The sequence below is a fragment of the Lithobates pipiens genome, unplaced genomic scaffold (assembly GCF_037356315.1).
Source record: "Lithobates pipiens isolate NorthernLeopardFrog02 unplaced genomic scaffold, aLitPip1_a1.2 Scaffold_25, whole genome shotgun sequence".
NCBI classification, from domain to species: domain Eukaryota; kingdom Metazoa; phylum Chordata; class Amphibia; order Anura; family Ranidae; genus Lithobates; species Lithobates pipiens.
The window spans coordinates 39,089,407-39,111,660 of record NW_027507787.1 but is presented as its reverse complement, the minus strand read 5'-3'; the positions used below and the strand labels follow the sequence as shown (position 1 = coordinate 39,111,660).

The 22,254-nt window shown below is 41.3% G+C and overlaps 1 protein-coding gene across 1 annotated transcript in view; it reads left to right on the top strand.

Moving 5' to 3' along the window:
• LOC143930215 (nucleolar RNA helicase 2-A-like) overlaps positions 1-19,746 on the top strand; it is a 35,227-nt gene extending 15,481 nt beyond the window's left edge. The window contains exons 7-17 of the mRNA XM_077454284.1: positions 626-743; positions 1,741-1,926; positions 3,855-4,000; positions 5,038-5,187; positions 5,971-6,132; positions 6,321-6,440; positions 6,581-6,654; positions 7,297-7,456; positions 14,459-14,593; positions 15,266-15,310; positions 19,377-19,746. Coding sequence (XP_077310410.1) covers positions 626-743; positions 1,741-1,926; positions 3,855-4,000; positions 5,038-5,187; positions 5,971-6,132; positions 6,321-6,440; positions 6,581-6,654; positions 7,297-7,456; positions 14,459-14,593; positions 15,266-15,310; positions 19,377-19,577 — 1,497 coding nt within the window. The 3' untranslated portion in view covers positions 19,578-19,746. The remainder of the gene's footprint in view (positions 1-625; positions 744-1,740; positions 1,927-3,854; positions 4,001-5,037; positions 5,188-5,970; positions 6,133-6,320; positions 6,441-6,580; positions 6,655-7,296; positions 7,457-14,458; positions 14,594-15,265; positions 15,311-19,376) is intronic.
• Positions 19,747-22,254: the final 2,508 nt, after the last annotated feature.

Sequence of the window (22,254 nt, the reverse complement as noted above, 5' to 3'; positions counted from 1 at the left end):
TAGAAGCACGGGGGAGGGGGGATGTCTATGGCTGGGTATTTCAGGGTATCACCGACTATGGCTGGGTATCGCAGAGAATTGCAGGATATTGGAGGGTGTTGCAGGGTATTGGCGGGTGTTGCAGGGTGTTGCAAAGTATTGAGGGGTTAAATTTCGGTGAGCAGCGATGTGGGCACTGCAGATGCAGCCCACAGCGCTGCTGACACCGATCTCTTCCCCCTCCGCTGTACCGATCGGTACAGAGGGGGAGGGAGGTTTGTTTACAAGTGATCACTCCGTCATTTGACGGAGCAATCACGTGGTAAACGACCGCGATGAGCGCCCATTTACCGTGATGCGCCGGGTCCTATGGACCCTGCGGTCACGGATGCTCTCGAGTGCGCGCCGAATTCTGGGAGGACGTCATATGACGGCCTCCCAAAGTTAAACAACCGCCCTGTAGCCGTCATTTGGCTATGGGCCGGTTGTTAAGTGGTTAAAGTAAACCATAAAAATTATAGACTGATCATTTATTTGTCAGTGGGTAAACATACAAAATCAGCGGGGGATCAAATACTTTTTTTTTTTTCCCCTCACCGTATTTCTGTGTTGGTGCGTACACTAAAATGTTGTTTCGCATCCTTAGGTGCTGATCCTAACTCCTACTAGAGAGCTGGCAATTCAGATTATGAATGAAATTCGCAGCATATCTAAAAAGTTAAAGACATGTTGCTTCTATGGTGGAAGTCCCTATCAGCAGCAAGGTGAGTACTTATTTGACATTTCAACATGTCTAGCCCTGAAATGTAAGAGTGCCACCAGTGACCGTGCTTATCATATCCATCCATTCCCACCATCTTATTGAATTATTTCCTTACAAATGGTTTTATTGAGAGAACATGAGCAGAACACTCCTTTCAAAATCATTTTTGAGCATGCTTTAGGCTAATTTTACACCTGGAAAATCTTGTGTAGACTTCCAAAAACCCACCATCTTGGATGTAATGTCAGTAGAGACAGCGCTGTCACTCAAGTGACACTTTATAGTATCTCCCTTTCGCTGCTTCCCAGACAACTACGTAAATGGTTATGGAGCTGGGTCAGTGCAAACCTTATTTAAACACTCCCAGAAGAGGTGACTGATGTGGCAGATGGGAGAGGGCTGTGCTAGCGAGCTAAAATTTGCAAGTCAATGAAAAAACTTTTACGGAAAGAAAAAAAACATTTGAATAATTTTTTAGTTTTTTTTTTTTCCTCCGTAAGGCTTCGTTCACATCAGCGTGCCTGGCAATGTACAAAATAAGTGCATTGTGCTTGCAATGCCTTTAATTGTTAGAGGCACCCCAGATGTGTGAAGTAGACAAGTGTTATGCCACGTGTGACAAACGGGGCAAAAAAACTGCATAAGCTACTGTGTCGAATAGGGCAGCCCATTGAAATAGGTTGCCCATTGCGTGTCACACAGAAACTGCGCAAAGTTAAAAAAAAAAGCGTGTTGGGCCTTATCTGCATCTTGAGCTGTAGAATGGGTCTAATTAAGTCTTTGTATACTGTAAAAGGTCCACTGGCAGTCAATACAGCTTGCCAACTTTTTATTATAGGTTCACGTTAAGTAGCTGCCAGCATGATTATTATAACAATGTATAACATAACACACTATTTTGACAATAGTGGTGTGTTTTTTGTTTGTTTTTTTTATTATATAGCCCATTATAGTAAGTGCTGGTTTGTATATTACTAATGTACCTCTCTTGTCATCAGTATTTTCTATAAAAACTGGACTTGACATACTCGTTGGGACACCTGGTCGTATACGGGACCTTGTCCAGAACTATAAATTGAACCTCACTGCACTGAAACATGTGGTGCTAGACGAGGTGGATATGATGTTAGAGATGGGGTTTGCTGAACAAGTGGAAGAAATTTTATCTGTCCGTTACACATCTGGTAAGTGTCAAACAGAATGATAGACTTTTCTGATAAGCTTACTTACCTGTTATTTTACAATTTCATTAACCATTTGTCTGACCATACAGGCAGGAGGACCAAACCTAAATGACTGGATTCTTCACAGTTAAAACATTAATGCAACTTGAAACCCTTTGGCTTATTTATCCAACTTCACCTTTCTGACAGCATAGTTTTACATGTATGATATTCTGTAAAGAATATCTGGGCCATTCAGCTAAACTTACTCATACTGTAATGGGAAATGCATATTGAAATGCAGAAATATAGACCAATCCATCCAGAGACATTAATCAAATGAAATTGGAACTTTTCCTCAATGTTGAGCCTGGCTCTGCCCCTCTTTTCTTTGGTCATTGCCGGTAGGAAGGTGGCAGAGTTGGGATGAATCTTATGAAGGTCAATATTGTCATATACACCTGCAAAAAAATTGTTCAATCCTCTGCAGATTTTGTAAGTTTGCTCACTTAAAAAGAGATGAAGGGTCTATAATTGTTGTCATAGGTATATTTTAAATGAGAGAATCAAATTAAAAAAAATCCAGAAAAAAACACATGATACAAATGTTATAAATTGAGTTGCAGTTCAGTAAGTAAAATAAGTATTTGATTTCCTACCAGTTATTCTTGCTCCCACAGATCTGGCTACAGTATGTGCTCATGTGGTACACAGATTAGTCCTGTCAATTCCTCAATACTATTGTGTAAAAATAAAAATAAAAATTGTTTGCAAATGGGGAAAAAATACAAAAGAACCATCAATAGCTCTGTCTGAAGCTCCATGCAAGGTTTGGCCTCATGGGGTAAGGATGATCATGAGACAAGTTAGGGATCAGCCCAGAACTACACAGGAGCTTGTGATTTATCTCAAGGCAGTTGGGACCACAGTCGCCAAGCAAACCATTGGTAACACAATACGCTGCCATGGATTGAAATCCTGCAGCACCCACAAGGTTCATGAAGAAGACACATGTACAGGCCCATCTGAAATTTTGCCAATGAACATTTAAATGATTCAGAGAAGGCTTGAGAGAGAGTGCAGTGCTCAGATGAGATCAAAATTGAGCTCTTCTGGCATGAACTCGACTCTCCGTGAAAAATGCTGATTATGACCCTAAGAGCACCATCCCTCTATGGTCAAACACGGAGGTGGAAATGTTATCCTTTTGGGGCTGTTTCTCTGCTAAAGGTACAGACCAACTTTGCTGTGTTTTGGGGCCATGTTTTGTAAAATCTTGGATGAGAACCTTCTTCCCTCAGCCGGAGCACTAAAGATGGGTCTTCCAGCATGACAATCACCCAAAACATGCCGCCAAGGCAACAAAGGAGTGGCTCAGGAAGCACATTAAGGTAATGGAGTGGCCTAGCCAGTCTCTAGACCTTAATCCTCTAAAACATTTATGGAGGGAGCTGAAACTTCGAGTTGCCATGCGATGGCCAAGAAACCTTAAGGATTTAGAAAAGATGTGTAAAGAGTAGACCAATAGAGATTGGTGAGATCCCTCGTGAGATGTGTGCAAATTTGGTAACCAACTACAAAAAAAAGTCTTACCTTGTGCTTCCCAACAAGGATTTCTTCACCAAGTACTAAGTCATGTTTTTCTTTAGGATCATTGACTTATTTTACTCACTGAACTACAACTTAATAACATTTTGTATCGTGTGTTGTGTGTTTTTTTTTTTTTTTTTTTTCTCTGGATATTTGGTTGATATTCTTTCTCTTTAAAAATCATCCATGATACAAATTATAGATCCTTCATTTCTTTGTAAGTGGGCAAACTTACAAAATCAGCAGGGGATCAAATTATTTTCCCCACTGTATGTAACTTTATCTGTTATCCCAGCCATAATGTTAAATTTGTTTTAGAAATGTGACAACTGATTGCAAATTTTTCTCCTGTCTTGTAGATACTGAAAAGAATCCACAGACTCTTCTATTCTCTGCAACATGTCCAGACTGGATGTACAATGTTGCCAAAAAATACATGCAAAAGGAGTTCTCAAAGATCGACCTTGTTGGACACCGTAGTCAGAGAGCTGCCATCACTGTTGAGGTTAGTTGAACATTGTTTAATCTCTATTCTGAGAATGGTTATGGTTTCTGGTAACGCATAGATGGCATTGTTTTGTTGGCATGACAGTCCTTTTCTGGTACAATGTTTTTTTTTTTTATTGAGATGCAAAGGAGGAAATACAACCACAATATTTCCACGCAGGGGATATAAGCAATAGGTGTATGAATAACATAGGGTGTTTAAGGGAATATGAACTGTCAAACAATAAGCCTCTGGCCAGAGCGTCAACACTGGAGTGCTAAGAGACAGGGGCTGTAAAGGGCTGGGGTATGGTCTCAGTCTACCCTGCTAATGGGGTAAACAAAAAAAGAGGGGTGGGGGGAAGCTGAAGAGAGGAAGTAGTGAGAACAACAAGGCGGAAAATAAAGAGCGAGAACTAGGCAGAAGTGTTCCTCCAGGCTGGAGGGCAGAAGAGATTGATCAGGAATACTGAAACTGGTCAGGTGCAGAATTGGAAGAGAGTAAAGTCCACCATGGGGCCCACACCCTGAGGAACTTCTGCACAGGAGTCATGGCGAATACCGATCATCCTTTCATTGACCATTTGGGCCATGAAGGATGCTCTTCACTTCGCAAATGAAATGACAGGCTTTTTGTGGCCCTTGCTTTTGGCTGAATTATTTTTATTTATTTTTTTAACTCCCCTCTTTTGTATGTAATGCTGGGTTCTCATCAAATGACATGCTCAACTGCCCAGCATATTCAGCATTGTCCAGCTGCGATCCACTGCCACTGGCTAGTTCCTGTACCTCAGCTGGCTATCTCTTCTGGGTTCTTGCAGCCAGCACCTCTGTGTGTCCCTGGATCAGTGTCCTGGAGTATGTGATATTCCAGGAGTGTGGAAGTGGACAAGAGTAAAAATATAAAATGCAGCTCCACCAAAAATAAAGATGTGGATGCCCCATACAAGGCCTGTTATCTTATTCTTAAAACTGAGTGTTCTCTGTGAAATACATAGCTGGGACTAACTGTTCATTTTTAAAATAATGATTTTTATTTTTATTTCTTTCTTGCAGCATTTGGCCATTGAGTGTAACCGATTCCAGAAGACAGCTGTCCTTGGTGACATTATCCAAGTTTACAGTGGAAGTCATGGGAAAACTATTGTTTTTTGTGACTCCAAACTAGAAGCTCATGAATTATCAACCAATGGCTCATTGAAACAGGTCTGTATTTTTATATTTGGAACAAGAATTTTGTTTCCCATAAACACCTTTTTTTTTTTTTTTTTTTTTTTTTTTTTTTTTTTTTTTGTAATAAACCCAGCATACCTAAAGATGAATTCCAGGTATGAATGTTTTTACAGATGAAAATCGATCTTAGAGAAACAGCTACTATACTACAATGAACTCCACTAGCTTTGGCACCAGACTCAGAAGCCTGTGGATTTCAGTACCTGTTAGTGATTTTCAGGGTGACCCCACAGGTATAGCATATACTTACATTGGTCCAAGCTGGACCAGTGTAATGTACAAACTGCTATACCTTAAAGTGATTCTAAAAAGCAGGTTTTTTATTTGAATGCACTCTAGGCATTAAGATAAAAAAAAAAAAAACCTGTGTGTAGCAGCCCCCCTAATACCTGATTTCCCTTTTTTGATGTTGCACGAGAGCTACGAAGCCTGGGGACTCTCCCTCCTGACTGTCTGAGACCATCAAAGTCAGTGAGCCAGTGAGAGAGGGGGTGGGGCCGAGCCAAGGCTTTTTGCCCAAATGGATTGCTGTGGGGGCACTTGGCAGGAGGAAGGAGCCAGGAGCACCAGCGAGGGACCTGAGCAGATGAGGATCTGGGCTGTTCTTTGCAAAACCACTGCACAGAGCAGGCAAGTATGACATGATTTATTTTTTATTTAAACAAAAAATAAGTTATTTAATTTAAATTCTGCTATAAAAAAATTCAGTAAAGTGTTTTTACAGATTTCAAACTATATATATTTATTTTTTTGCAGTCTGCCAAAGCTCTACACGGTGACCTTCAACAAAAGGAGCGTGAAGTCATCTTGAAAGGCTTTAGAAATGGATCATTTGAAATTCTTATTGCAACAAATGTTGCTGCTCGAGGTCTAGATATTCCAGAAGTTGATCTAGTTGTGTTATATTCTGCACCAAGGGTAAGACTCTGTATGTTTTTACTTTATTCAGAATGTGTTCTCTTCAGCTACCTGGTTTGTAAACCGAATGTTCCTAAACCATTGTCACTTTTCTATATTCATTAACTGGTTTACCTGGAATGCTGCTTGCATAACAGTTTTTGTAACTTGTAGCTATTAGGGCTATAACTGTCATGTCCTGTCTGTAGGAAGCGGATGCATACGTCCATCGTTCAGGACGTACGGGTAGAGCTGGTCGCACAGGAATTTGTATTTCTCTTTATGAACCCAGAGACAGACATTGCCTTCCAATGGTGGAGAGGAGTACGGTAAGTGACACTGATGTTTGAGCTTGTGTGTATTTTATATTCTAAAGGCTTGGAATGGAGTGTTGTTGTTCTCCCCAAGCTTGTTGTAGTGCTGTTATGTGTCTTGCAAAAAGTTGATGATTCTATTTGCTTTCTCTTAGGGTATTAAGTTCAAGCGGGTCGGTATCCCATCCATACTTAATGTTGCTGAGTCCTCCAGTGCTGATGCAATAAAGTAATTCTTCTTTTTATTTTATTTTTTTATCTTTATTGTAGGTGAATTAATGGCAAGCATGCAATGTAAAGCTATGGCTTACAGTTGGCGACTAATGGATATTCAAAATGAAAAAGCGTATAGGTTTAGCAGAGGATACGTTTTTTTTTTTTTTTTTTTTTGGTTTCCACATGCACTTAAATGTTTTACAATCAGCCCCCTGAAACTAGGTGCTGAGAATGCTTGCTCTGTCCTGCCCTCTCCTGTGCCTTGGTTCGTAAGGGTTGACAGTGACGAGTCAACAAAACTGGAGGGAAGTAGTCGTGGCCAAGGACTAATAGAGCTGGTTGCTGTTTTCTTCCTCAGAGTACCCAACTTTTCTGGGATCAGTACTAGGACACAACTACTATCACTTTGAAATTTGTGATTCTGTGCGTGGCTCTGCCCGCACAGTCACTTTATTCATAGATCTCTTAATGAATCAACTACAAGTCATGTCTGCCACCATGGCAGATGGACACTATTTTGCCGCAAATATATGTGCATTTCTTTTCTTCCAAAAGGTATGCTTTTAACCATTAGTGATATGGTAAAATGGCTGCAAGTTTGGAAGGGGTACATATTGTGTGACCATATACTGATGCTAATGTGCTCTTTTTACAGATCACTGGAATCCATCCCAGCTGATGTCATTGAACATTTTAAAATATATGCAGAAGAACTTATTGAAAAGAAGGGAGCATTAAATGCACTTGCAGCAGCTTTAGCACATATTTCTGGAGCTTCATCCTTGAAACAACGATCGCTTCTTAATATGGAAACTGTAAGAACACTTTTGAAACATATATTTTAAGAATCAGCGCTATCAAACATGCAAGAATGGCAGGGAAACGGGTTGTTTTACAGGACTGGGTCAATAGACTTATCTGTAGTTTTGTAATCTTGGTACTATAAATCTAGCCTGATAGTCTAACGCTGAACTCGCCTGGAGACAAAATTGCTTGGTGGACTTTGACTGCTTGCCAACCCACTACAGTACATTTACTGCAGCAGGTAGGCTCGTATAGGCACAGTCGCATACCTGTATGCTACAGCTTTCTTTCAGGTCCACTTGCACATGCATGTAAACACCTGGAAGCTTCAGCTGCCATTCACTGCAGTACAAGCCGAGCAACTAGTCCCAGTCAATGATTTATGGCCAATGCCCACTGAGTGAATGGCAGAAAAGAGCCCTGTGTCAGACTCTTCACAGATAGCAGCAATGTGCCACCCCCCCCCCCCCCCCCCTTTTTTATTTATTTTTTTCTCCCTGCATAGCAGAGTAAAAACCAGCACAATGCTTGGTAAAAACAGCACAAGGTACACACATCAACCCTTGTTAGGCACACACTTAACCCTTTGCCATGGATAACTCCCTTCCCAGCTAGTGTCATTAGTGACAATGTATATTAGTAGGGCTCAAAAGTGAGCTACTGGCAAGGCCTCAAGGGTTACTCACCACCAGTTGCTCCACCCAACCCCTACCCTGCCCCTACTTCCGCCCCTGAACACTCCCTCATAAATTATCTCATGAAATGACACTTAAATGTTTTATGCAGAATTAAGTTCTAAAAATAAATATAATTATTATTATTATTATTATCTGTGCCCACCCATGCAGGCTTCCTGTGCCCACCATGCAGGTAAAGAGAGAAAGAGGCTTGCCGGATGATTAGAGTGCCAAGGAACATCACTGGAACGGCTTTCATTTCAATAGCAGTGTGTTCTTACCACTCAGCGTCACATACAGCCTTGCACCTTGGCCGGAGAACTTTGATACATGTCACTCATCCCGGGATTGGACTGTCCTGGGTCCAGGGGGTGAGGCTGTGTGTGACAGCGAGTGCAGGGGACACTTTGCTATTGAAATGAAACCTGCTAGTGATGTTCCTTGCGCTGATGATCTGGTCGCCTGCTCTTCCCTCCTACTCTGCGAGCGCTTGTGTGCCTCGGATACAACCCGCCTGTCGCCGGTGCTCGCCACCCCAAATCTTGCATCACAGGACACAGAGCACCATAGTAATTTCTATGTGGGCTATAGACCACCTTCAGGTGATTGACACTGGCACACCCTAAACAGGAAGTTGCCTCCCTATATTACCCCTCCCATACCGGGAGCGCCTTAGTTTTTTTCGCCAGTGTCTAAGGTGTTGGTCATGAGTGAAGATGTGCTCTGAGGCGCTCCAGGAGGGATCCTTGCTGGATATAAATAGCCTCCACAGACCAGATCCATCCAAGGTGCCACTGAGGCCCAGGTGGATGGTACCCGGGCCTTGCATAAGAACGTTTTGCTTGTAACGCCTCTCCTTGCAGGATATAAATAAAAAGGAAGGGTTATGTGGCGCTACCTGTATCTGAAGAGTGACCTGTCAGATTTAATTATGACATATGAAGAGAAATTAAAATGGATCTCAATGCCACTACTTTTATCTATCATGTATAGTTTTAAAAGAAAATTTACCACGATGATTGGTGACACACAAAAATAATTAATTTCTTAATAAAAAAATCAATATATCAAGAGTGAGCAGAAATTAAGAAGCCACCAGATATATATCCAGTGACTATAGTGTTCAACCACCACTGTAATTTTGGTAACTCTAATGTGCTCCAAACTGTTTAAAAATGTGAAAATACAGTATAATATCAAAAATGTGTATACCAAACTAAAGTCCAAAAAAAACTAGACAGTCCAAAGTCGCACCAAAAAAATTCCCAATCGCATCAGTTGCAGAAACATATCAGTTCAAAAAAAGCTGCGGTCTTCCTACAATGTAAATGATTATTCATGCTTTAGCAGATATTGGGTCCCCACTCACCAGCTCCTGGAACCCCTACAGGGGTAATGCGCATATAAGGCCTCGCAATCTGAGAAATTACTGGTACAATCTCTTGCACTTTCAGGCTATCCCTAACTGAGTCAGCTGAAAGTTCCATTTCTTCTTTGGGTTCCTTTAAAACTTTGCATGCGTTTCCTGTCCATGCATTACTAGAACAGCTTATTTATGCGGAATGGGATTACCTGGATAAGCATTTTCTCCCTCCAAAGAGGTTTACAGATCTGTATCCCATGGAGGAGAAATTCACCAACAGATGGAATGTACTGAACCAAAAGAGACTTGCCCATCAACATCCTAGAGATTCGGGCAGCACTTCTGGCTCAAGCTCTGAACATTCAGGTTACGGGATTGTCCTGTCAGTATCCAATCCGACAATACCACAGCTGTGGCCTATATCAATCGCCAATGGAGCACTAAGGGTTGTATGGGTACAAATGAAGCTGGCCTTGAGTACTATTAAGCACTAAGTCTCGGCTTTATCTGTCTTATTTCAAAGACCGCTTGCTTCGCATTCTTGGTCCAGGGTTTTTATACAAGGGGTAATGCTGTTTATTCCACCAGTTAGACCACCCTTGAACCCTTGGGAACTTTTATTTTTTGTCAGTATTGAAAAAACAGCCCATTGAACTGTTACAGCATACTCCCTTGGTCCTTTTGACAAGGAAATTAGTTTTTCGGGTTGCTATATCCTCTGCAAAAAGGGGTATTGGAGTTGGCTGCTCTTTCCTGTAAAGAAGCCATATTATTCACAAAGACAAGTTCGTGTTGGGTCCTCATCCAAGTTTTCTGCCTAAAGTGGTTTCAGTTTTTCACCTAAACCAAGATATTGCCCTACCGTTGTTTTTTCCAAAACCATGTTCTAGAGTAGAGAACTCCCTACATTGTCTTGATGTAGTGAGCGGTCAAGGTCTATTTAAAGACAATGCTCAGGTCCAAAAGACTGATGTCTTATTGTGCTGCCAGAGAGTCCTAGGAAGGGACAGGCAGCGTTGAAATCCACTATTGCTAAGTGGATTCAGCAAGTTATAATTCAGGCCTAATGGTTAAAAGGTAAGATTTCACCTTTTCATGTCAAAGCGCACTCTAGATTTAGTGCTTCTGGGGCAGTGCATCACCAAGCCTCCATGGCTGAGATCTGCAAGGCTGCAGCTTGGTCTGCAGTCCATACATTCACCAGATTTTATCAAGTTGATGTAAAAAAAAGCATGAGGATATCGCCTTTGGTCGCAGTGTGCTGCAGGCAGCAGTATAGGTCCTCAAGTCTGTTGGACGCCCTGCTTGTTGTGTCTCCCTCCCCTCAAATAGCATTGCTTTGGGACATCCCACATAGTAAGTACTATGCCACTCTGTGTCCCATGATGTATGTTAAAGAAAATGATTTTTATAACGGCTTACTTGTAAAATTATTTTCTTGGCGTAAATCACGGGACACAGAGGTCCCTCCCCTTTTTCTGGGGTATATTGCTTTGCTACAAAAAACAGGTGCTCCCGGTATGGGAGGGGTTATATAGGGAGGCAACTGCCTGTTTAGGGTGTGCCGGTGTCAATCACCTGAATGAAGGTGGTCTATAACCCACATAGAAATTACTATGGTGCTCTGTGTCCTATGATGTACTCAAAGAAAGGGATTTTACAGGTAAGCTGTTATAAAAATCCTATTTTGTGGTGTTTGTTTTTATTTTTTATTTTTTTCAAACTTTTTGGCGTTTTGTTTATAGTGCAAAAAAAAAAACATTGGTCATCAAATACCACCAAAAGAAAACTATTTGTGTGAAAAAATGTTTTTGTTTGGGTACAACTTTGCATGACCGAGCAATTGCCAGTTAAAGTAGCGCAGTGCCGAATAGTAAAAATGGCCTGGTCATGAAGAGGGTAAAATCTTCCGGAGCTGAAGTGGTTAAGATTGGTAGAATTTGTAATTTTGCCTTTAAAAAAGTACTCTGAGGCTTTAAAGTATTTTGAATTGGGTATATTTTACAACATTTGTTTGGAACGTATGTTTAAGTAACAAAACCTGACTAGGATCATGGGCTCCTCTCCAGGCTGGAGCACCTCTTCCTTGGACTACTTGGGCGTTAAACTGACTGACCCCTTCTTAGTCTACTTTCACACCGAGGTGCTTTACATGCATTTTAGCACTAAACATAGTGCTGGTAAAGCACCTCTCTTGACACTGCAGTGCTTTCACACTGGGACGGTGCGCTTGCGGGTCGTTAAAAAAAATAAAATAAAAAAATAATGCAAGCAGCATCTTTGGAGCGGTGTATATTGAAATGAGTGGGCACTGCTGCCAAAGCGATTTGGTAGCTACACTACACTACCATTATTACCCCCCTTTGGCTGCTACCATGGGTTAAAAGCTCCCCCATAGTGGCTGAAAAGCGCTGATAAAACTAGTGGGTGCTTTACCGCTAGTTTTTTCACCGCCCCAGTGTGAAACTGCCCTTATTCAAATCTTTTTGGGACCAATTCTCTCCTGCTGAGATCTATTACTGCCCTCATGCAGTCTTGGCAGTTTCCTTCCTTATCGTGAATTGGTCGCACGCATGCTATAAAGATGACCGTCCTCCCAAAAATGTTGCATTATTTCAAGACCCTACTGGTCCATGTCCCTTCTTTCTTCCTGCTCCAGCAAAGGATCCTTTCTTTCATCTGGGGGGGGGGGGGGGGGGTGTATTGGTGGTCCCCAATATAACAGGCGGCCCAGATCTCCCAACTGACCCTACTCCATGCTACCACGGACATGCCTCCCCAATTCCCCCGTCAGCCTTTCTTTGGTTCCCACATAAGCTCTGCCACTCTGAGTCCTCTTCTGCTCCACAGCCTAAAACTCTGGGACTCGGTCCATTATTCTTGCAATCCTTTATGTCTCCCTTTCACCTGCTTCTCCCTCTGTTCAACAACCCCCTTTTTTCCCCTCCAAGACGTGAACAACCTGGTTCATTCTCCTGGTGGGCGTCCCATGGATTCACGGAGGTCTGTCCTTTCCTCTCTGCATGTTCCTTTCCCTCGTAACCTTCACTCCAGGATACCCACGGAGCTCCACCCGCTGAATTTTTTGATATGCTCAGCTTTGACACTGGGTGTCCCCTCTGTGACGTAATTCTGATTTTCCCTTTTCAAAAAATGACATTCGAACTCGCCTGCCTTCGTTCTTTGGGCGCCATCTCTCAGGTCTATTCCTCCCTCAGTGCACTCAATTGTTCAACTTCCATCTATAAGTTTCAGTGGGAACATGATTTGGCAACATCTATTGATCCTGAGGATGGGGGTAAGGCCGGCTCTCACAGGGCTCCATTAACACTACTACATTGGAGGCTGCCCTACAAGGTTCTCTTGAGGTGGTATTGGGTTCAGGCCCATATAGCCACTGCAAACTCATCCTATAGCGACAGATGCTTCAGGGGCTGTGGGCATCGGGGAGACGTTATCCACACCTGGTGGTTCAGTCATCAGTTGACTGGGTTCTGGTCCAGGGTCTTCGGACTCCTTCAAACCTTATTCCGTATACCCATGCATAAAGACGCCAAGTTGGCTTTACTGCATTGTCCAATTCAGGGTATATTGTCATATCAACAAAAACTGGCGACCCACCTATTTATTGCTGCAAAGAGAATCGCATTGCCAGAGTCTGGAAGAAACACTGTTTCGATCACTGTGAGGAGCATAATGGCCGACCTAATGATTAATGAGAAAATGTCAAATATACTTCATGACTCCCACGCCATATTTTTGAAAAATTTGGTTCCCTTTGTCTCTTATGCCCTCCCAACAATTCCCCCGTATTGTCTGGGTGCTTCCTAATTAATGGTCGGGCCTAGGTCCTAGCTTGTGGGTATTTTACTCACCCCCACACCCTGTCCCTCCCCTTTTGTGTCTGCCTCCTCCTAACACTTACTTCCTTCTCTCTTCTCTTTTTTTTCAATTTACGTTTGGTGCTTCTGCCCGTTCCCTCACCCTTTTTCTATTATGTGCTTTATTAAACCTCTGTCATTTTTTGCAGACCTACGGCCTGTACTACCAGGTCGTACCTTGAGCTCTTGCTCTACATATCAGACCTGTTTTGGGTTCATTCATTGATATGCTATGTAATTTTCTCCTAAATGGTTCACGTTTAGGAGATATTTACACTACCTATAGGTATGCCTTATTAAAAGAAATGGGAGTTTACTTCCACTTTAATGCTATACACTATTGGAGGCATTTTAAACTGTCATGCTGTTAATGGAGCCGACTAGCTGGGAGGGAGGTGGGGGTGTTTTTCCTTTTTTAGTTGAGATTTTTTATTATTTTTTTATATTTTCGTTTTAAGATGTTATAACGTAGGTGTAGGTAATAGCTACGGTAAGTGCAATGGCGGTTCATTTTCAATTGTGCAAAATGTTTCATAAAGAATTGGCATGATTTTGGGATTGATAAATTTTCTGTGTATATTTTAGTACACATGTTGGTAAATTTACAACTAAAAGCAAGTGACCATATTATATGGGGAAATGGGCAGATTTAGTGGCCAGCATAGTTTTGGCAGACTAGCTTGATAATTTAAAGTGCAAGTGTAGTTCCTATTGATACTGGTGAAAAGACAATCAATATTCATGTACTTGTGCCAAATTAAAGCAGAATTCAGGGCTATCGCTAACTAATCTTAAAACTGTTCCCACCCTCCTCCTAACACTTATAATAACCAACCTATAGAAGAAAGATGCATATGCTTGCCTAATTTTAGAAAGCTCTGGTCCAGTCATGTGACACAGCTAGCTGATCACGTGAACAGACTGTAGTGGCAAGAAAATAGGCACGTATATCCATGTTTCTTCTGCAGATTGGTTCATATAGGTGCTAGGAGGGTGTGAGCAGTTTTACGATTAGTGGTAGCTTGGAATTCTAATTGCATTTTTTTTTTTTCCCCTTTTGCAAATGATTAAAATATATATTGTGCATTGCAGGGTTATATTACAGTTGTATTGAAGACTTCAGTTCCCATCCATACCTTGAGCTATGTTTGGCGTGCAATTAAAGAACAAATGGGAGAAGAAATTGATTCCCAAATTTTCCGGATGTGCCTCCTAAAAGATTCCATGGTGAGATTATAAAACTTTAAGATACTGTTTACCCAAACAGTTTATTTTTAAATAGAAAACTGTTTATTGCTTTGGTAAATTATGGTTCACATCCAAGACAAATGGTACAGAAAACATCAGCGTAAGGAGCAGTGCCAAGTGTAATATAAGGTAGAAGGCTGCAGACACTCTAGGCCATACAAAAAAGGGTACATGCACAAATAATACCAGGTAGCACAGACTTATTTCAGGAGAATAACTGGCAGAGGGGTGGGGGCAAATGACTGAGGAACAGAGCAAGAGAATACATGGGAGGGGGGGAAACGGTGGAGGAGAGAATGGGAAAAGATCATAAATTGTCATCTGATGCATTCTATCCTTGGGCATCAATCCAGACTGACCAAACCTTATCGAATTTCATGTGACAATTCTAACTCGCATAGGTTCTTATGTAAGGGTTAAAACTTGGCTAAGAGCCTTCCTCTAAGACAACACTGTCAAAGGCATAGAATTCCAGTGCAGCAGGATCTCCCAGCTCATGTAGAAGACCGCATAGGTAAGAAATGGCTTAGTATGCCTACCCACCTCCCACATCCTCCATTACACCCAACAGTACACTATGACATGAGGCTTATAAAAATCATTGTTACTTGTTTCTTTGTAACCAAATTAATAACTTTCTCTTTCTAACAGGGTGTTTGTTTTGATGTTAAGGAAGACACTTTAAAGACTTTTCAAGTAAGTAGTTCTATAGATTTCTGGTATGGAAAACATTTATTCATTCTCAGCTGTTTTACGCAGCAAAGCTCCAAGCACCAAGAACAGCTTAGAAACCTGCACCCACAGAATTCTTTAGGCAAAACTTAAGGCAAAGAGCAACACCTGCAGTTAATACATGTGATTTAAAAAACATTTTTATCTTTGCATAGATACAGTGACTTGAAAAAGTATTCCTACCCCTTGAAATTGTCCAGGTTTATGTTGCAGCCAAAAACATAAATATATTTTATTGGGATTTCATGTGATAGACCAACACAAAGTGGCACATGGTTGTGAAGTAGAAGAAAGATGTTCAATGGTTTCAAAGATTTTTTTGCAAAGATCTGAAAAGTGTGGCGTGCATTTGTATTTCAGCCCCCCAGAGTCAATACTCTGTAGGACCACCTTTCACTGCAATTACAGCTGTAAGTCTTACAGTGTCTCTTCCAGCTTTGCACATCTAGAGTGAAATTTTTGCCCATCAATTTTCAAGTCTTGTATCAGATTCTCAATTGGATTTAGGTCTGGACTTTGACTGGGCCATTCTAACACATGAATATGCTTTGATCTAAACCATTCTATTGTAGCTCTGGCTCTATGTTTAGGGTCATTGTTCTGCTGGAAGATGAACCTCTGCCCCGGTCTCCAGTCTTTTGCAGACTCAAACAGGTTTTCTTCTGAGATTGCCTTGTATTTGACTCTATCCATCTTCCCAGCTTTCCTGTCCCTGCTGAAGAAATGCATCCCCACAACATGTCGCCACCATGTTTCAAGGTGGGGGTGGTGTGTTCAGTTGATGTGCTGTGCAGCGCCTTCTTCCACATGTTTGCTGTGACCCTCACTTGGCTTCTCGCAAACTGCAAATGGGACTTCTTATTGCTTTCTTCTTGACGCTCTTGCATAAAGGCCAGATTTGGGGAGTGCATGACTAATAGATTCTCCCACCTGAGCTGGGGATCTCTGCAGCTCCTCCAGAGTTACCATGGGCCTCTTTGTTGCTTCAATGATTAATGCTCTTGTTGCCCAGCCTGTCGGTTTAGGTGGAAAGCCGTGTCTTGACAGGTTTGCAGTTGTGCGCCATACTCTTTCCATTTTCGGGTGATGGATTGGACAGTGCTTTGTTTTTTTATAAATTCTTTATTTTTTCATCTTTTCTTTCCATAGATTTCACATTACATTTCGTTTTACATCTACAACTTCTTTAACAGCTATAACAGTCTTATAATATTTCAATCCATACCTCAATTCCATGTCATCCTCCCCCCTCCCTCACCCTTCCCTCCCAGAAAAATAAATAAATAAATATACAAACAAGAAAAAAAAAAAAAAAAAGTTTGAATTTTCACTATAATCCCCCCCCTCACTCCCCCCCCCCCCCCCCCCCCCACCACCACCACCCGCCTGCTCTATCATATTTCGAAATGTTTCACATCATACTTTCTCTATAATTTAGATATGGAGCCCAGATCTTCTGATATTTCTCGTCTTGATCTCTCATTGTCATTGTTAAATTTTCCATTTGTTGGATTTCTGCAATTCTCTGAAACCACTGTGCTCTAGCTGGAGGGTTGCTTTTTTTCCACAGAACCGGGATACATGCCCTTGCTGCTATCAATAAATGTCTCAGCAAAGAATTTTTGAATCTTTCTATTGCCATTGGGATGTCCAGCAGCAGAAAAGTTGCCGGTTTATCTCCCAGGTCAATTCCTGTAATCCTTACAATAGTATCGGCTACCATCTCCCAGAACACTCTAATTTTTGGACATTCCCAAAATATATGTAATAATGTTCCTTCTGCTCCATGACATCTCCAACATGGACAGTGCTTTGTGAGATGTTCAAAGCTTGGGATATTTTTTTTTTTTATAACCTAACCCTGCTTTAAACTTCTCCACAACTTTATCCCTGACCTGTCTGTGTTCCTTGGCCTTCATGATGCTGTTTGTTCACTAAGGTTCTCTAACAAACCTCTGAGGGCTTCATAGAACAGGTGTATTTTATACTGAGATTAGATTAAATTACACACAGGTGTACTTTACTAATTAGGTGACTTCTGAAGACAATTGGTTCCACTGGATTTTAGTTGGGGGTATCATAGTAAAGGGAGCTGAATGCAAATGCACTCCACGCTTTTCAGATCTTTATTTGTAAAAAAAAAAAAAAAAAAAAAATATATATATATATATATATATATATATAAAAATTTTGTGCCACTTTGTGTTGGTCTATCACATAAAATCCAAATAAAATAAAATTACATTTTTGGTTGTAACATAATAAAATGTGGATAATGTCATGGGGTGTGAAAACTTTTTCAAGGCACTGTTGTAAGGCAAATAGAAGGTAAAGTGCAGAGCTAAATGTAAATGCGTACACAAATTAAAGTGAAAAAATACATTAAAACCAATGACTGGCATATGTAATGTGTGGAAATATTATGAAGCCTGCAAAAGTGACAGTGCTATAAATGTATATAAACCAATAACTGATATATAGTGACATATAAACAATAATCGGTGTTCATCAAACACAAACATTTTAAACCATGTAGGTGAATCCAAAGAAAAACTTCCCATTAATGAGAGTTCATAAGTGATGAGTGGATATCCAGCCTTTAGAAAGAGGTCACCATGGAGAAGGTTTACAGTACCCCTTGGAGAGGGCGTTCACCAGATAGAGGATTCACCAACCAATGTGTTGCCACCGCCACGTAAAATAGCTGGGTGCTCTTACCAGATGGTGTGGGCCCTCTGCCAGTGGCAAGGAGGCAAACACCCAATGGAACACTAGAAGCGCGTAGATTATCTAGGAACCAGCATACAGGAGTATGAGGCAGTACAGATCCCACATCAAAAGGGGGTTATGCTCCCATCCTCAGGCAAGGGTCATAGAAGAACACAAAATTTACCACATAGCATAAAATCCTTGGCTAAAACTATTTAATGACTAAAGTATTGCACTTGCATCAATGTAGACAAATGTAAATGTTGTAAAATGTGATGACAGGAAGAAGATAAAAGTGCAGTATCGTCGAGCCAGCACAGTACACCCCGACGCTTTTGGCCCACTAAGACGTCATCTGGGGTTTTGAAACCATTGCTACTTTAGTCACACCAGCCTTTTTGCTTTTAGGTGGTCTTTGATTCATTTTTTTTTTGTCACTAATTATCCTATAATGCCAAGGAAGAGAACTTAACCTCTTTAGATGTTATATTTAGAAAAAATTGTAAAAAATATGCATGGTTGAATTGCTACCGAAGCTTGCATGACTATGCCTGTGGAGGAAGACAGGGGAGACATGCCAAGTGTCGTCGATTACCCGTTCCCCCTGAGAATATTTGGTTGAAGATTGCTGCTGGTGCCTACAAATGTGATGATTACCTAATCTTGCCAAAATCTAAGACTCCTTTCACACTGAGGCAGTTTTCAGGTGCTTTAGTGCCAGAAAATAGCCTGTAAAACTGCCTCCTATTCATTCCAGTTTGAATTTTTTCACATTGGGGCGGTTATGCTGGCAGGATGTTCTGAAAAGTCCTGCAAGCAGCATCTTTGGGGCGGGTTGGAAGCAAGCTCTGTATTTAGCGCTCCCAAAACGCCCCGCCCATTGGAATGAATAGGCAGCGCATTCATAGTGCCGCAAAAGGAGTTTTTTTTTTTCTTTGGGTTAAAAGCGCACTGCTTCCAAAAAGCGGCGCTTAAACAAGCATCGCTTTAGCGCGAACGGTGTGCGCTGTCAACATGAAAGGAGTCTAAAGCAGATAATTTGTTGCTCTTTGTACCATCTTACTGCATAAACCTCCTCTTAAGGTTTTGAAACCATAACTACTTTAGTCATACCACTTTTTGCTTTTTGGTGTTCTTTGATTAATTTATATTTTGTCACTTAACCATTACAAGCCAGTTAATCTTTTAATGAGTGTCTACAGCCTCTGCCTTTTAAAAAAAAAAAAAAAAAAGACTGTGTTAAATCTGTTATATCTTTCAGTTTTATAAAATGGATGTAATTGTAAATTTTTAAATAAGCCTCGATTTTCCTGCATTTTAGGATTCCTGGAAAGATTCAAGGCGTTGGCAGTTTTCTGTGGCAACTGAGCTCCCAGTGCTTCAAGAATCAAGGAGAGACCAAGAAGGTTCACGTGGTAGAGGAGGCGGCAGATCATTTGACAGACGCAACAACAGGAATTCATCACACAGAGGTGGAAATAGAGGCAGAGGCAGACGAGGAGGTTTTGGAAGGAGGAATTAGGACACTGTGAATTTGAACTAAATTTATTATTTTAACTTCAATATTCATGAGGACCAGCACTGCCCTACTTATTTTTGTATTTCTGTTATAAAATGTTAACAACGCCACTTGAATTTTATGCTGTCTAAGCTGTATCACATTTCCCCTTAATAAAAGTTTATTAATGGAATTTCTTTGTTTTTAATTTTTTTTAAAATTCTTGCTGGCAAATTGTTGAGAATGCGCCCTCAGGTGCTTCTTCATAATCCTACCGTGAGTCCTTGGGTTTTGTGCTGGTGTCTGAAGGTGATGGAACTTTTCTCCTTCATAGAGGGTCATCCTTTGCTTACATTTTAATTTTTTTTTTTTTTTCTTTTGGTTTCTTCAATCAAACCCTCACTATTTACTAATGCTAACATAGAAGCAGTGTATTCAGATCTGCGCAACACCTTAAAACTTTGGGAGCTATACCCAAACCCCAAGCTGTGGGAAGGGCCTGTAATGGGTTTTATTTTATTTATTCAGGCTCTGGGTCATGCATAGGTTCAACTTGGTGCAATATGTTGTCAGTTGCAGAGTGCCACACAAGTCCAGTGACCATGGTTCATTGATATGCAACCTAGTCACTTGAGCCCTCTGTGACACGTGAATCCAGGACCTTATATACAGTCCAGCATCGTAAGCAGGAAAGACAAGGTCACCTTATCACTCTTCCATTGTGAAATTTGCTTCTTCAGTTCTGCCACCAACTTGTGTTCCAACCACCAACACACATGGCTGCTTGCCACAAGCCCAGACCTTAATACATAGGATGTCTTAGATTTATTGTTAAACTAGTGCACAGATCCCAGATAGATGTCTCTCATTGGAAGGGATGGTATCAACATATGACTTAATCTCTCTAGTGTAGTCATTTCAGATATGTTTATTAAATTAAAAAGATGTACTCACAAGCAAAGGAAAAGAAAAATGCACAGAAAGCAAAAAACGCTGTTTGGGTGGTTGTTATGGTGCCGCTAAGCTCCAACCTATGCATTCTGTCCTACAGGATGTCTTTCAGGGGCATCGGAAGACATCCAGTAGTACGAAGCTTAGTGGTAACATCACTCTTGCCTGGACGAACAGCTGTTTTTTTGTTTTTTTTGCAATATTTTTTTTTTTTCTTCGGTTTTGAGTGAGATTCAAGGGCTTTGCAAGGGTTTATAACTTGGTTATAAATATAAAAATTATTCTGCTCTAATCTTAAATAAAATCCACACAAGATAAATGTACAAAATTGACAATTAAACAAAGAGCCCCCAAGCAAATTCCTCCAAAATATATCCAATGTGTCAGAAAAGAACACTAAGTCATTCTCCACTTCTAGGAAATATCCCGTGTCAGAGTCATGGTCCGAAAAAACACCCTTTGTGTTTCACACAGCAAGATTAGGCGTTCAGTTGTACTTGTCAACATCCCTATATTGTGTAATATGTAACAAGAAAATTCTCCAATTAGGCAGGACACCTTCGGGGATAATTCTGCAGATAATGTAATACAATAGAATCAAAATTTCATTAGGACATACAATATGGCAACATGGAGAATATACAATCCAGGCATTATACGTAACAAAAGATGGTACCCAAGAGGAAGAAAAAACGAATCAAAAACAAATATTCAGAAAATATTGTGTTGCAAGCTGTAACACTTTCAGGTGTGTTCACCTCACCCCAAAAACCTAGCAATTCTCTTTAGTGCAGCGCAACACTCCCAAACTCATAAAATATGTTTATATTTGGATGGACTTTATGTATTAAAACAGTCCAGCACCCTGTGCTTGTGTGAATAGACGGACAAACTTATGTGAAAATTGAAACAAATCCACCACCATGTGACATGGCTGCTCACCTCCCACAGAGTAGTAAAAGTTAATCGATGTCCTCCAAATTACGCCGTCAAATCCCAACAAACATTTCCCTAATCCAGGAAACGGCTTTCTCCTGACTCTTCTTCCTCCTCACGATTTACACCACTTTAATTGGGACATAAAAAGTAGGGCTGCAACTAACGATTATTTTCATAATCGGCTGATTATTTTTTTGATCTGATAAAATCACAAAAAAAACGTAATGTTACATTTTTTCATTTAAAAGTAATAATGAAAAAACTGGGACACCAATGATGGGACGCTATTCCCCCCCAGGGACACCAATGACGGGGCACTATTCCTCCCAGGGACACCAATGACGGGGCACTATTCCTCCCAGGGACACCAATGACGGGGCACTATTCCTCCCAGGGACACCAATGACGGGGCACTATTCCTCCCACTGACACCAATGACGGGGCGCTATTCCTACCATGGACACCATGGGTGGGGCGCTATATTCCTACCACGCACACCAATGAGGGGGCACTATTCCTCCCACTGACACCAATGAGGGGGCGCTATTCCTCTGACACCAATGAGGGGGCGCTATTCCTCTGACTGACACCAATGACGGGGCGCTATTCCTCCGACTGACACCAATGACGGGGCGCTATTTCTCCGACTGACGCCAATGACGGGGCGCTATTCCCCCCCCCACTGACACCAATGACGGGGGCGCTATTCCCCCCCCCCCCCCCCCCACTGACACCAATGACGGGGCGCTATTCCTCCCAGGGACACCAATGACAGGGCACTATTCCTCCCAGGGACACCAATGACGGGGCA